Source organism: Dipodomys ordii, unplaced genomic scaffold, assembly GCF_000151885.1.
Source record: "Dipodomys ordii isolate 6190 unplaced genomic scaffold, Dord_2.0 Scaffold137, whole genome shotgun sequence".
NCBI lineage: Eukaryota > Metazoa > Chordata > Mammalia > Rodentia > Heteromyidae > Dipodomys > Dipodomys ordii.
Genome location: NW_012267353.1, coordinates 1,092,088 through 1,108,451, shown reverse-complemented (window position 1 = coordinate 1,108,451; position 16,364 = coordinate 1,092,088). Strand labels below are relative to the sequence as shown.

At 38.9% G+C, this 16,364-nt stretch overlaps 1 protein-coding gene across 1 annotated transcript in view; it reads left to right on the top strand.

Moving 5' to 3' along the window:
• The first annotated feature begins 119 nt into the window (after window positions 1–119).
• Window positions 120–16,364, top strand: part of Gkap1 (G kinase anchoring protein 1) — a 51,347-nt gene continuing 35,102 nt past the window's right edge. Inside the window, exons 1-3 of the mRNA XM_013031064.1 lie at window positions 120–237; window positions 9,959–10,209; window positions 11,176–11,319. Of these exons, the coding sequence (XP_012886518.1) occupies window positions 9,994–10,209; window positions 11,176–11,319 (360 nt within the window). The 5' untranslated portion in view covers window positions 120–237; window positions 9,959–9,993. The remainder of the gene's footprint in view (window positions 238–9,958; window positions 10,210–11,175; window positions 11,320–16,364) is intronic.

The window sequence follows — 16,364 nt, the reverse complement described above, 5'->3', positions numbered from 1 at the left end:
CCGCCCGGTGACAGGTGCCAGCGCCGCCTCCGCCACCGCCACCGCCACCGCCGGGCGCTTGGAAATTTCTAGAGCGCTGGGAATCTCTGACGCGTTGTTTGCTGCCTTGCAGGTGGCGAGGGCGCTTCTCCGCCCGGGAGTGGGACGCCGCGGTCCCCGGCTCTTCTCCAGATAGTTTGCTGAGAAGTTTGGGCAGAGCAGCCGGAGGGTGAGGTGTGGCGTTGGTTCCTCAATGAGGTATGCGCCCGGACTCCGCCGCGGGACCCCTCCGCCTGCCGCCCGCCACGGCGGGGCCGGCGCGCTCGCCTTCCTTTGCTTGCTGTTGTTCTGTGGAACCGTCTTGTAAACTGGTGTGATCTCTCACACGTAGAGTGCTGTAAATATTGGACAGTCATGCCTCCTCACTGAAAACATTCGGAACTAGGTTTTTCTTTTCCCCCAGGCCATGCATGTGTGTGTGTATAGACACATGTTGTATGTGTACATATGTTTCATTTATACGTAGATGCATATATCTTTATACAGTGTGCGTTGTGTGTTTGTACCGGGCCTTGAATTCAGGGCCCGGGTTGCTATATCCCTTAGCTTTTTTCTCTCAGGGCTGGTGCTCCACCACTTGAGCTCTACAGCCTCACTTCGAGCTTTTTGGAGGTAAGAGTCTCAGAAACTTGTCTCCCCCCCCCCCCCCCCCGGCTGGTTTTTTGAACCTTGATCCTCAGCTCTCAGCCCTCTGAGTAGGCATGAGCCACCATCCTGAAAGACAGTGAGTGGCTTTTTTTTTTCCCTACACCATTCATTAAGGTAAGTTTTTTGTTTTTTTGTTTTTTTTTTTGTTGGTCGTGGGTCTTGAACTCTGGGCCTGGGCGCTGTCCCTCAGCTCTTCAGCTCAAGGCTAGTGCTCTACCACTTGAGCTACAGTGTCACTTCCGGTTTTCTGGTGGTTTATTGGAGATAGGAGTCTCACGGTCTCTCCTGCCCGGGCTGGCTTTGAACCGCGATCCTCAGATCTCAGCCTCCTGAGTAGCTAGGATTACAGGCTTGAGCCACCAACGCCCGGCTGGTAAGTTTTTATAGGAAATGGCTTTTGACTGTAACCAGAATTATTTTGTTAAGAAATTTGACTTGTAGACATACAGATATTTCAGAAACCTCATAACGAAGTAAAATATTGTATGTGAAAGTTAGGGAAATATATATATATATATTTCTTTCCTCAACAAGCTCTGCCACTAAAATTGTCAAGTAGCCAAATTCTATTTAATGAAACAAATTTTTGTTATTTCCCGTAGAAGGGATTGAATTCAGAGCCTTTCATGGCTGGCCCCCACCATTTGAGCCACTCTTCCAGTCCCATTCACTTTTTGTTGTTGCTGTTGGTCTTGGGGCTTGAGCTCTGGGCCACGGCGCTGACCGGGATCTTTTCAGCTCAAGGCTAGCACTCTGCCACTTGAGCCACAGTGGCACTTCAGTTTTCTGGTGGTTAATTGGAGAAAAGAGTCTCACAGACTTGCCTGCCTAGGCTGGCTTTGAAACATGATTCTCAGATCTGAGCCTTCTCAGTAGTGAGGATTACAGGCTTGAGCCACCTGCACCCAGCCCCATTCACTTTTTGTTGGTTATTTTGGAGGTAGAGTATCCAGGATAGCCTTTCCTGCTAGGACTGGTCAAACTTTAATTTTTCAGATCTCCACTCCCTAAGTAGCTAGGATTATAAGCCTCTGTCTTGAGATATTCTTGAGATCATCTTGTCATCAAAGGTCTTTTACCTATATAATACTAATCTGGTAACTTCTAGCACTACAGAGTAAAATGACAGTTGTATGCAAAAATTAATTTCCTTTGTTCATGAGAGAATCCTGTTAGTACCTGTTTGTTAATTTTGTTTAGCTTTTTCAACCCACAGAAATAAGAGAATAATATGTGGAAAAAATGGAGATTGGGCATGCCATGAAGTTCACAGTGTTTTCAGTGAATATATTGCAAGTAAAGTTTTAGTATATACTGGGCACTGTAAGTTGTAATCCTTAGTTGATTTTTAAGTGGTTTGTGTGTCTGTGTGTTCGGCTTTTTTGTGCTGTTCCTTGGGCTTGAACTTGGCCTGGGCACTGTCCCTAAGCTTTTTTGCTCAAGGCTAGCACTCTATTATTTAAGCTGCAGCTTCGCTTCCAGGTTTTTGGTGGTTAATTGGAAATAAGAATTTCACAGAATTTACTTCCTAGGCTGGCTTCAAACCACAATCCTCTTGAGTAGCTAGGATTATAGGCAAGAGCCAACAACGCCTGTCTGGAACCTTCATTTTTAAGAATACAGTGAAAGATACTGGTCAGTTGTGTTATATGAGGAATAGAACAGAAAATAATTTTTTGTTCAATAAATAGTAAATCAGTGATAATGAGTGCCATTTCATTTTATGCTTTCAGTTTTTTTTATACTGCATGGGGATTTGAACCCAAGCTTTGCATATACAGTGCAAGAGCTCCACAACTGAATCTACATATGACTCCAACTTCTCAGTTTATTAAAAAACATCTGATTACACTTCAAAAAGGCACCACTAGATATGGTTGCAGATGCTTGAAGTCTCATTCTGGATGCTGAGGCAGGAGGATTTTGACTTTGAGGCCATTCTGGACTGCTAGAGAATTCAAGGCCAGTGTAGGCTTTGTAGTGAGATCCAATACCTCACCTATTGGCATTTACATTGTACTAATTTTTTTCAGGCTAATATATATTTATTATTGTGGTCCCCTTGACTGAGATCTATCCTGTCTTCAGTGAGGTAATCTAGGTGGGGGAGGAAGCCATAATGGTGGTGGTCTTTGATAGAAATCAAAAGAACCAGTCAATTAGAAGTCCTGCATGTGGTTTAGTCCATTACTTTTTAGAAACCATCAATTTAAGTATGCCATGCACCCTTATTCTTTTACGTCATTTTTCTTTCTCTCTCTCTTTTTTTGGCACTAGGGATTGAATATAGGTCCTTAACAAGTGCTCTACCACTTGAGCTATACCTTCAACCTTATTTGTTTTTATTTTTATTTTTTTATTGTTTTTGTTCCGGTCATGGGGCCTGAACTCTGGGCCTGGGCACTGTCCCTCAGCTCTTCAGCTCAAGGCTAGTGCTCTACCACTTGAGCCACAGCACTACTTGCGGCTTTTTTCTTTTTTGCTTATGTGGTACTGAGGAATCGAACCCAGGGCCTCATGAAAGCAAGGCAAGCGCTCTACCACTGGTAGCCACCTTCCCAGCCCTGTTTTTATTTTGATTTTGAGAGAAGGTTTCTATAACTTTCTGGGATAGCTCAGCACCATCTCCTCCCTCTGCCTCACAGGTAGCTGAGATTACTGGCATGTGCCAGTACTCGTGGTCTAAATCAGCACTTTAAATTTTATACATAAGGGCTGGGATGTAGCTCAGTGGCAAAAGCGCTTGCCTAGCAAGTGCAACGTCCTGGGTTCGATCCCCAGTACCAAAAAAGAAAAGACAAAAAAAATTTATACATAAATTTCATAACACATACATAAATTTGCTATCTAAACAAAAGTAGTTATGTTGACGGTTGGTAGAATGTCGCTTAGGATAAACAGCTTTGAACTGTTAATAATTATTGTTAATCTACATTGATAATATGGGAATAGAGATTGATCTGTGGTACACTTTACATTTTTGTTTTTCTCCTCCTAGAATACATATGCAGTGCATAGTTATATATGTACTTGGAGAATATCACATCTCAAAAGTACAACTAACTTTGATAGATTTATCTTTATGTGTCAAATCCTGGAGTATTTTGTGAGGTATAGAAAGAAGCCCTGTTCATCGTCTTGAAATTAGAACCCTAGGTGCCAGGCACAACAATAAAGAGATAATGTTAATAAAGCCCATTTAATAATAGAAGTAATTAAATACAAAGTGTGGAAATTGTTTTACAGAAGAGGGAATGATTAAGTTCAGTTCAGACAGTGATTCATAGCGATGACTAGCCAAGGAGCAGGGTTTTCAGAAGTGAATTGAAGTCTTCAGTGGAAGGGGAAGGGCATTGTAAAACAGGAACAAGTAAACTAGTAATGAGTTCACAAAATTCCACTTGGTTTTCCTGGAGTACATATAAACTTGAAAAGTCTGATTTCATTAAACTTTTTAACACCACTGCACTAGCAAGTGTACAGAAATCAATAGTTTTTACAATGGTAATCATTAATATAAAATACAATAGAATAATAAAAACTACATTTATATAATGAGTTGGCTGCATATTTGTAATTACAGGCTTTTTATGTGTTTCTTTGAAACAATCACCTGAAAAATTTTAACATTAATTTATTTTTATTGTTATTATAAAGATGATGTATAGTTTTGTTTACTTTTTATATTAGCTTTGAAATTTTGCATTTTAGAAAACAAATTATTGAATTTTTTTGTTTTTGTGGAGCAGGGAATAAAATCCAGGGTATTGTGCCTGTTCAGCAGATGTTCTACCACCAAACTACACCCCCAGCACCGAAATTATTTTCAAAAGGAGGCTCATAGGGAAGAGAGGGAAGAATGCAAAATAATTGTTATATTTCTTGACCAGAAACATTATTTATGTAGTATTTTAGTACTATATATGTGCCTCCTTAATATACATAAGGCATAGCCGGGTGCTGGTGGCTCATGCCTGTAATCCTAGCTACTCAGGAGGTTGAGATCTGAGAGGATCATGGTTAAAGCCAGCCTGGGCAGGAAAAGTCTTATTGCCAATAAAACACTAGAAAACCAGAAGTGGCACTGTGGCTCAAGTGGTAGAGTGCTTGCCTTGAGCTTAAGAGCACAGGGACAGCTCCCAAGCCCAGAGTTCAAGCCCCATGACTGACAAATAAAATTAAAAATACACACACACACACGCATATGTGTGTGTGTGTGTGTGTGTGTGTGTGTGTATACACATACATACATGAGGCACCAAATTTAGACCAAGTAATTTAGTGGCAGTCCATTATACTTCCATTTATATTGTATGCCGTAATTATAGTTTCTGCGTATGTATAAATGAACAGATTAAGTATCTGAATTTTAGAGACCAAATATGTTTGAAAGAATGGGAAAGCAGAAGGAAAGGACCTGTATTTGATGCTATTTATCCTTATACCTCTAATATATGACTGGATTGAAGGTGCAGAAGTTTAGGGCAGAAGACTAAAGGAATATTAGCCTAGCTAAGTCCTTTATATGTTTTATTATTTTATTATATTTGTAGGGGGGGGGATATTGCATCAGATGCTCTGCCATTTAAGAGACACTTGTAATCCTTTTTGCTTTGGGTTACTTTTTAGATAGGATTTCACAATTTTGTCATTGGCTGGCCTTGACTAGGAGTCTCTTAACTCAGGCATCCCTTGCATCTGGGATCACATGAGTGCACCATTATGACTGGCTTATTTTCTGAGTTAGAGGTCTTAACTAACTCTTTGCTTGGGTTGGCCTCAGACGGAGATCCTCTAGATCTCTTCCTCTCAAATTGCTGAGATTACAGGAGTGAGCCACCATGCCTGGCATAAAGTAGTATTTTCAAAAATCTGATGTCTTGCAAGGTTTTCAAAAAAGGCACGAAGGAGTTCTTGGATTGGAAAGTCCATGAGATTCTTATCTCCAGTTCACCACCACTATGCTCCTCAGATCTCAGCCTCCAGAGTAGCTAGGGTTACAGATGTGAGCTACTGGCACGCTGGCTGTGTTTTTTGTTTGTTTGTTTTTGGTCGGCTGTGGGGCTTGAACTCTGGGCCTGGGCGCTGTCCCTCAGCTCTTCAGCTCAAGTGGTAGAGCGCTCGCCTTGAGCTCTTCAGCTCAAGGTGAGCGCTCTACCACTTGAGCTACAGCGCCACTTCCGGTTTTCTGGTGGTTTATTGGAGATAGGAGTCTCACGTTCTCTCCTGACCAGGCTGGCTTTGAACCAGCACCTGGCTGTGTTTTTTGTTTGTTTGTTTGTTTCCTAATACTGAGATTTGAACTCCAGATGTCATGCTCAGTAGGCAAGCACTCTATCACTTTTCTCAACCCTCTTTTTATAGTCTTAACTGTGTTTAAAGAGCAGAAGTTGTGAAGTTATCCGTATAGTATAGATAAGATGCATTTTCATTCTTTGCATGCAAGTATCCTATTTTCTCAACACCATTTGTTGAAGAGACTTTCTTTTTCCTGTTGTGGAGTCTTGATATTATTTTAGATAACGAGGATTTGTTTCAGGGTTCTTAATTCTGTTACATTGGCTTGTATGTCAGTCTTTATGCTATTTTCTATTTTTTTATTTTTTGTCAGTCATAGGGCTTGAACTCTGGGCCTGGGTGCTGTACCTGAGCTCTTCAACTCAAGGCAAGCCCTCTACTACTTAAGCCACAGTGCTACTTCCAGTTTTCTGCTAGTTTATTGAAGATAAGAGTCTTACGGACTTTATTGCCCAGGCTGGCTTTGAACCTTGATCCTCAGATCTCAGTCTCCTGAGTAGCTAGGATTACAGGCACCCAGCTGAAACTTTTTTCTTTTATGTCAAATATTAAAGGATTAGTTTCTAGATGGGTTGGATGTTGGTTTGGGTTTCAAAACATTTTTTGCAATGGAATCAAATATACTTAATTACATTCCAAATTCATTGTGCCAGATCCTGTACCTCTGAGGATGTTTTAGACATTTACGAAAATTTAATGCATGCAAGACACATTTCAATCAAATAATAGAATACTCACAGATGGTTATTTTGATGTACTTATGCTGTACCACTTACTGTACTTAGCATTTTACATATATTGTTTTATTCAGATTTCACAACTCAGTGGACCTATTTTACAGGGGAAATAGTAGTTCATGGTAAGTAATAAATTGGGTTTAATTAAAATTGGAAGGAGAGCTATAAGGGTCTATATAGAACTGGATGGAAGCCAGGTACTGGTGGCTCACACCTGTAATCCTAGCTACTTGGGAGACTGATCTGAGGATCACAGTTCAAAGCCAACGTGGGCAGGAAAGTCAAGGAATCCCCAACTAACTACCAGAAAACCTGAAGAGGCATTGTGGCTGAAAGTGGTAGAGTTATATATAGCAAGTGGCTTGTGGCTTAAAGTGATAGAGTGATAGCCTTGAGTAAAAGAGTTTAGGGAGGGCTGGGAAGGTGGCTCAGTGGTGGAGCGCTTGCCTTGCATGCATGAGGCCCTGGGTTCGATTCCCCAGCACCACATAAGCAAAAAGAAAAAAGTGGAGTGGCGCTGTAGCTCAAGTGGTAGAGCGCTAGCCTTGAGCTGAAGAGCTGAGGGACAGCACCCAGGCCCAGAGTTCAGGCCCCATGACCGGACCCAAAAAAAAAAAGAGTTTAGGGACAGTGCCCAGGCTCTGAGTTCAAACCCCATGATCCTCCTTCCCCCCCAAAAAAAGAACTGATGGAAAGAAATAAATACTGCATTTAAAAAATAGTATACAGAGAATATAAAACAATGTACGGTATTAGGACAGACACTAAATGTTGATATAAAAACTTCAAAGTCCTTTTCAGTATTTCTAAGAAGAAAGTTATGCTTGATTCATTGTATATAAATTTTAAGTATCAAGTTTGTCTATGAAATAACAGTTCCTGATGTAGACTAGATGATTTCTTCATATTGAGTGTGTCTTAAAATTTTGTTTGTATGAGTAGGTAATAAAAACAAACCATTTTGTTGTCTTAAGTATTCAGTAATTTTTAACTGTTGAAATTCTTTTTAAAAATCTAAAAGCTTAGCCAAGCACTGGTGGTTCACACCTTTAATCTTAGTACTCAGAAGGCCAAGATCTGAGGATTATGGTTCAAAGCAGCCCAGTTTGTCAATCACTTATTTCCAATTAACCACCACCAAAAAAGTAGTGGTGTGGCACTCAAGTGGTAGAACCAACCTTAATCCAGAAAGCTTAGGGACAGCATTCAGGCCCCTAAGTCCAAACCTAGTACTGGCACACGTGCGCGCGCACACACACACACTCCCCCCCTCTCATAAAGCTCTATATCAAAAATGTAAAACAAAATTTCTTGTAGTAAAATAAAAGGATTTCAAATTCAGTTGGAATTTCTGACTTAAAGCATTTCAAAATAATGATTAAGCCCTAGTAGAAAGTATATTTGTTGTTTTTAGAGTTATTTTGCAGCTAGATTTTATGCTACCACAAGAGCATGATGCTGACAAATATGGTGTAAATACTAATAGAAATTTAAGGTCATGGCTTAGAACTTTGTTAACCAGGAGATTTTGGGCTCCCCTACTTCTGACATTCTGTTCTTTCTACTGTGTGCCTTGCTCTTTTGGGCACCAGGAATATTAATTTTCTCAACAGTTCCTCTGGCCTGTGGCCCTGTGGTGATGGCAGCAGTGTATTTCTGGAGGTGGAACACTTGCCTGGTCACAGCTGCAGAGCAGCATGTGCAGGAGCTACTCCTAGACAAGTACTAGGGGAAGTTCCTTGCATCAGGTGACTAGACTAGAGGCAGTGACTTATTCAGGGTTTTCCTGGTTTCTGAAGGCCGGAAAGAAACTTTGAGGTCATATCGTCAAGGAATCTCTACCTTATGCAACTGAAAGAAAATGTTTGTTGCCTTTGGAGAGATGTTTTAGAGTAGACATTTAACACATTCATGACAACCTAAATAAAAAATCTGTAATTTGGAAAATCAGTCTCCTATGATGGAAAAGAATATGTCACAAGCCAAATTATACTTCAGTAACAACCTGACAAATCCCAAAACCATTTCTTTCTTGCTCAAGCTACATCAGTTAGTAAAAGGCTTGTTCATTGTAGTTTCAGAATTCTCTCAGATAGGCCTAATAGAGACCCCCATCTCAACATATTCTTTCATAATCACAAAAGCAAAGAAAGACAAACATAGCAAACCACTGACTTTGAAAGCTTTTTAAAGTTGTTTATCACTGGGTAAAGTAAGTCATGTGGTCATTTCTGCTTTCAACTGAGAGTGATACTTCAGGGAAGGATAAAGAGTATTTCCAAACAGCAATGGTGCTACCACTTGCAGTTTATAATCCCAACAGTTAAATCTAGTGGTAGTTGAACAGCTGTGTAAGATTAGCAAAGGAGTAAGTTATACAAAAGTCAGGATAATATTACCTCCAGTAATATGCTTTGAATGGTACTAGGCACATGGACTAGTGAACTGAATGTAGGAAGTGATTTTGAAGAATTTTTGTTACAGAAATTTAAACTCTGTTTAAATTGTTAATTCACAGTCTGTCAAATTTTGAATATAAGAATGCTTATCTCTACTTACAAATTTTTTCTGGGAAGTTAAGGGATACACATGATGTTGAACTAAGGATCTTTTTGTATGCAATGGAAAATGCATTTCTCCATATTTTTCCTGTAAGTATGTATAATACAGAAGTAGTTAAAGAAGAGGAAAATCATACAGAAAAACATATTGATAAGTATTGCAGTAGTTAACTGGGAAAAATCAATATCACTTTTATTTTGAATAATTTTATAATGTTAAGTTATAAAGTATGTTACTGCCAAAGGAACTTTGAGTATGCATGCATCCAAATACTACTGTATCTGATGTCAGGAGAAATAGGCTTTATAAACAGGTGTAGTGGTACATGTCTGTAATCTCAAATACTTGGGAGGTGGACACAGGAGGATTGTAGTCCAAGGCATGAAACCCTATCTAAACCAGACTGGTAGAGGAAAGAGCAGATGAAATGGGGAGAATGATGGAAGAAGGGATCAAGATACACTATACATATAAATGTTAAATTATAACCCTCTTGTACAATCACTTGAAGATAAGAAATAAAAATATTAAAAAGCAAATGACTGGTGGGTTAATGAAGTGGTAAGCATGCGGCCCTAAGTTGAACCTCTTGTACCACCAAAAAAGTGGTTTTTATATAAAGGTATTTCTACTAAGCATGTCTATTCATATGTCTCCTTATCTTCCTCCTACAGAACTTAATAGAAGTATTTTAAAAGAATACTCTACCATGGCCTCAGCAGTCATTAGCTCTGTTCTCACCACTGCTTCTCGTTTTGCCCTGTTACAAGTAGACAGTGGCAGTGGTTCTGATTCTGAGCCTGGAAAAGGCAAAGGTCGTAATACTGGAAAGTCTCAAACTCTGGGAAACAAATCAACTACAAATGAGAAAAAGAGAGAGAAAAGAAGAAAAAAGAAGGAACAGCAACAGAGTGAAGCAAATGAGGTAGCAATTATAATTATGTTGTCTGCTTTCCTGTAAACATCATAGCAAGAACTATCTTGTTCACCCACATATTCATTGTACCTGGTCCATAGGTACTCAGTAAGTATTACTTGAATGAAGGGATAAAAATGTATGGTACTTAAAAGTCAAATGTAATAGAGAATATTTTTGAAAATGTCTTATTTTGTTTACTATAGAAGCTTGTGTCTTCATTCTAAAAAGTTTAAAATAGACTGGCAATGGTGATAACACACCATGTAATCCCAGCAGTAAGAAACTAAGGTAGGAGGATTGTGAGTTTCAGGGTAGCCTGGGCTGCATAGAAAAATGCTATTCCTCTAAAACCAAAAGAATAAAATGGAAAAGGAAAAAGAGGAGAAGAGAGAAGAAAAGGGAGAAGGGGAAGGTAAATGGATGGGAGGAAGGAAGAAGAGGGAAAAGGACAGAAAGTGACAGCAAAGGAGAGTAGGAAAGGGGAAAGAAAAGAAGAGTAAAAAAACAAGCTTGGGGGCTGGGAAGGTGGCTCAGTGGTAGAGCACTTGCCTTGCATGCATGAGGCCCTGGGTTCGATTCCTCAGTACCACATAAGTAAAAAAGAAAAAAGCTGGAAGTGGCGCTGTGGCTCAAGTGGTAGAGCGCTAGCCTTGAGCTGAAGAGCTGAGGGACAGCACCCAGGCCCAGAGTTCAGGCCCCACGACCGGACCCCCCCCCAAAAAAAAAACAAGCTTGGCACAATGATAAAACACTTATAGTTCTAGTTATTTAGGAGACCAAAGTGGGACAGGTACATTTGAGCCCAGGTGTTCAAGGCCAGCCTCAGAAATATTGTAAGATTCTGTTCTCAAAATTAATAAAAAACAAAAACTTCAAACCTATTTTAGGTACCTAAGTCAGCAAAATATTTTAAAAATACCAATTTTAACAAATCATTAGATTTATTAACTGAATTTTTAATATGTTTTATAGCTCAGGAATCTAGCTTTTAAGAAAATTCCCCAAAAATCCTCTCATGCCATTTGTAATGCTCAACATGAGCTCTCATCGTCAAACCCAGGACAGAAGGAGTCACGAGAAGAAAACTGGCAAGAGTGGAGACAAAGAGATGAACAGGTACAGCTAAGTAAAGTTGCTCTCCTTTGTTGCTCAGTGAGTTGATGGATTTTTCAGATGGTAGAGCATTCAAATCCATGTCACCACTATTCTGAGGAGCAATTTGTAAGGAGTATTTTGTAAATGCTCCTCAGTTTGTATTGAATAATTCAATTTTTTAATCTAGAAAATCACCTTGTACATTGATTATTTACATTGATTTTGGCAATTTAGAGAAGTTGTAGTAGATTGTGTGTGTGTGTGTATGTGTATGTGTAGGTGTAGGTGTATGTGTATGCTGAGAATTAATCTAGGATGTCCAGTATGCTAAGTACACACTCTTGAGCTACAACCCTATTTTCCTATATTTCATTTTGTTAATTCCTCTGCCTTTGTACAAATGGAATGATACTATAGTGGAGGACTATGGTTAAATACTCCAAAATGTCTTAAAACATCATATTTGTAGGGTTAGAGGCCTGGTATTAAAAATATCTAGTGATAATTTTGCTTCAAAAGAATTTGGGCTGAAGATAAAATCTCAGTGGTTAGAGCACCTGCCAGGTTGTACAAAGCCTGGGTTTCTGTTCCTAGCATTATAATAGGGGGAAAAGGCTTTGAATAGATACTTGCTTACCTTTTTTCTTTTCTTCCCCTCTCTCTCGCCTCCCTTTTCCTCTCAATTTCCTCTGCTCCTTCCCCCCCCCCCGCCTTCTTTTCCTTCTTCCTCTGTCTTTATTTTTTGGTGCCAGTACTGAGGCTTGAACTTTAGCCTGAAGTTCTTTGTTAGCCTTTTCTCTCATGGCTGGTATTAGTCAAGAAATACTCATTTTTCATTTAGCTGGGAACTGGGGCTCATACCTGTAAACCTAGCTACTCAGAAAGCTGAGATCTGAGAATCACTGTTTGAAGCCAGCCCAGCAGAAAAGTCCCTGAGAAACTCTCATCTCCAATTAACCATTCAACCCAGAAGTGGCTCTGGGGCTCAAGTGGTAGAACACTAGCCTTGAGCACAAAGAGGCTCAAGGACAGTGCCCAGACCCTGAGTTCTAAGCCCTACAACCAACAACAACAACAAAAAATGACTCATTTTTCATTTCATAACTTTGTGTCTGTAATGCATCATTGTGGGAAAATAGTATTATTCCTTCCTCATCTTTGCATAGATATATGTATATTAGAAGTCTGTTTTACATTTGAATGGGGTGGGTTTCATGTGGTATATGATATATATTGATATGTAGCTGGGCTCCAGTGGCTCCTAGCTACACAGGAGGCTGAGATGTAGAGGATAAAAATTTGAGTCAGCTTGGGCAGAAAAATTCTCAAGACCTCATCTCCAATTAACCAGCAAAAAGCAGGGCTGTAAGTGTAGCTCAAGGAATAGAGCATCAGTTGAATAAGCGACTGGAACAAGACTGGAACAAGTGTAAGGCCCTGAGTTCAAACTCCAGTACTATCCCCCCCAATATGTGAATTATATTACAGTAAAGCTTTTAAGATGATACATAAGCCATTGTTTTCATTATATTCCTAATTTTTACTAATTTAATATTAAATCAAAATTAAGAGACATTGTTTATCAGTAACTGTTGACTAAATATCTATATGTTTCACCTTTTTTATTCATAATACATTACTATTTATTCCAGTGAACTTTTTGTTTTGCTGGTACTAGGGTTTCAACTCTGATTTTATCCCACTCTTAAGTGAAGTGTCTGCTAGCATGCACACAATAGCAATTTCTTTCTCACATGGTATTCTCCAGTGATAGAAGTCTTAATAGCTTGTTCTAGTTTTGTAAACATGATACTTAATGTTAGCTTCACAACTGGTATAATAAAGTCCTTTAGCAAAAATAGTTTGACATGTACCTCTTTTCCCTATTAAGGAATGCAGCTTCAAATGAACACTATTTTGGGCCATTTTGTAGAGGGTGGTATTGGTGTTGGAGTTCAGAACCCTGTGCTTGCTACATACATGCTCTACCACTTGAGGCATGCTAAAAGCCCCTTTTGCTTTTTAGGTTATTTTTCAGATAGGGTCTTGGTTTTTGTTTTGTTTTGTTTTGTTTTTTGCCTGGGCCAGCCTTAAACTTTGGTTCTTCCTTATCTTCTGTCTCCTTATCTCTTAGGACAAAAGCATACTCAGTCTGCTTGTTTTATTCAGATGAAGGTATATCTCTTTTTGCCTGGGCTGGTCCCAAACAGCAGTTCTCTGGTTGCTGCTTCCTGAGTAGCTTAGACTACAGGTGTCAGCCAGTGTTTTCAATTCTTTAACAACAAAATTCATTGCTTTTGTGTTGGAAAGCATTACCCCATACTTGTCTTAAAAAGACTTCTATAGGTTACTGGCATTATTACAAAATGGAACAAAAAGTAATTATGTCTTCAGGCCACTAGTATGATCAGGTTTTGTAGCAGGTGGCTAGGAGCAAATGGATGTATGACTTGATAAATGAACATCTCAAATATTCATTATCTTAATTTTCTATTTATAATATTTCTTTTCACCTGTTTATGTGACATCACTTCATAGCAGACAAATTTATATTCTAAATTCACTGTGTTAATTCCTATTTTAAATTTATTTATTTTTTTTGGGGGGGGTCCAGTCATGGGGCCTGAACTCTGGGCCTGAGTGCTGTCCCTCAGCTCTTCAGCTCAAGGCTAGCGCTCTACCACTTGAGCCACAGTGCCACTTCCGGCTTTTTTCTTTTTGCTTATGTGGTGCTGAACCCAGGGCCTCATGCGTGTAAGTGCTCTACCACTGAGCCACCTTCCCAGCCCTAAATTTATTTTTATAAGTTGGATTATTTATGGCTTTTTCATTACCATTTTTAACCCTTCAACAACTCATTGGACGATTTTTATTATTTAGAGATACAATAACACATATAACAAAAATTTAGGCAAGTAAAATCAACACTAAAAAGACTTAAAAAGGGCTGGTAGTGTCACTTAAGTGGTAGAGTACTTGCCTAGTAAGCACAAGATTCAGTACCACCCCCAAAATAAAACTTAAATAACTTAGCCGAGATGAACAAAATGTGTTTGTTTTTTTTAGTGTGAAAAGCCACTGTATACGGTTTTTGTAGACATCTTCTAAAATTATAATGTTATAATAAGAGTTCTTGGAAAATAATTCTGCTGATTTACACTTTGAAAAATTACTGGAGGACCACACATATTACTCACATATTAATCAGCTGGGTGCATGTATTAGATGTCTTCAATGCCATACACACACACATAATTTTAAAATGGCATATTGTACATATTAAGGCAGTATAGTGCAATATTTCAGTGATTGTGTATAATGTGTACTATTACTGGCATATCACAGGAAACATCATTTCTTTGTGTTGAGAACATTCAAAACTGTGTTGTTTTCTGTTTGATATTTTAGATTTAAATAGATAAAATTGTTAGGGTATTATTAAAGCATACAATTAGTTGTTGTTGGTTTTTTTTTGTCAGTTGTGGGGCTTGAACTCAGGGCCTGGATGCCATCTTTGAGTCTCTTTGTGCTCAAGGCTAGCACTCTACCCACTTGAGCCACAGCAACACTTCCAGTTTTTGATTGGTTAATTGGAGATAAGTCTCACGAGGATTTTTCTGCCCAGACTTTGAACTGTGATCTTCAGACTCAGCCTTCTAAGTAGCTAGGATTACAGGCGTGAGCCACCAACATCCAGCTACAATTAGTATTTTTATATCTGGTTCCAAAATATTTACCATCCTAGAGAGCTCTCATTAGTTCTTTATACTCTGATCACAAACCCTTTGGGTTTGCTGTAGGTTTGCATACAGGAGTGGGGTATATCTGGCCCAGAGGCCCTATAAAGGCTGAAAAATGATTTGGTACATGACGTGACAGGCATATAGGCTCCTTGTCCATTGCCTGAGGTATATCTGCCTATATTAATAATTTTGTATGGGCTATAATGGTTTCATAGATATCTAGATGGCCCTCAACAGAAAAGGGTTCCCTACTCCAATAAAAGTGTTTCATTAATAGATGGGCAATGGGAGTCAATGAAGGGAGTTAAGTAAAGAGGCACATGTCAGTATGTTCTTCAATCTAGAGTTGTGTCCAACTCTAGGATAATGAAAGTGTTAACTCTAAAATAATGTAAGTGTTCAGAGTATGTTCAGTGTAGTCTAGGGTAAGCTATTACATTTAGTAGGTCAATAAATTAGGTATATTAAGTGTATCATGATGTTTTTCAACTTAAGATGGGTTTAATGTTGATTTAATGCAATGGTTAAGTCTAGGAGTACTATATAAGATTTGTTCTGAAAATCATGATTTTATTCATATTTTATTGTTAAGGCTTATTAGAGCCCTAGTCTATCTAGTTCTTTATATATACCTACTGATTAGACTAACAAGTATGTTTAAAGCAATTATGATAGAGAATTAAGAGAATTTGTAGTCATGTTTCTTGTCATATGCCATGGTTCTTCTGTTATGGTTCATCTTGTTTTTCTTTGAGTCTTTGATTTTTTAGTATTTCATATTTAATGAGTATTCCAAAACCTGCTAAGTCCTTATGAGATAGCTTTCGTTACATTCTTCAATGTGCAAATATATATTTGCCAGTACCAAGGTTTGAACTCAGGGCCTTTTACTTGCTCAGCTACTTCAGCCATGCTGCCAGCTTGGCTTTATGGTTATTTTGTTTTTGTTTTTTGTCAATCATGGGGCTTGAACTCTGGGCCTGGGTGTTATCCCTCAGCTCTTCAGCTCAAGGCAAGGGCTCTACCACTTGAGCCACAGCGCCACTTCTGGTTTTCTTTTGCTGGTTATTTTGAAGTTGTAGTCTTGGAGACTTACATGCTTGAGCTGGTCTTTCAAATCTCAGCCTCCTCATGCTAGGATTATAGGTGTAAACCACTGGTACTTAGCTTTCACTGCTGTTTTTTGGTCTTGGTGATTTACCTAGACACATTGGTTTTGGATTACATTCTTGTGTATATCTTAAAACTTCCTTATATTAGTATTCCTCTTACTCTGTTCTCTTGTTCACTAGCTTAGTAGAGTATCAGAATATATGATATACA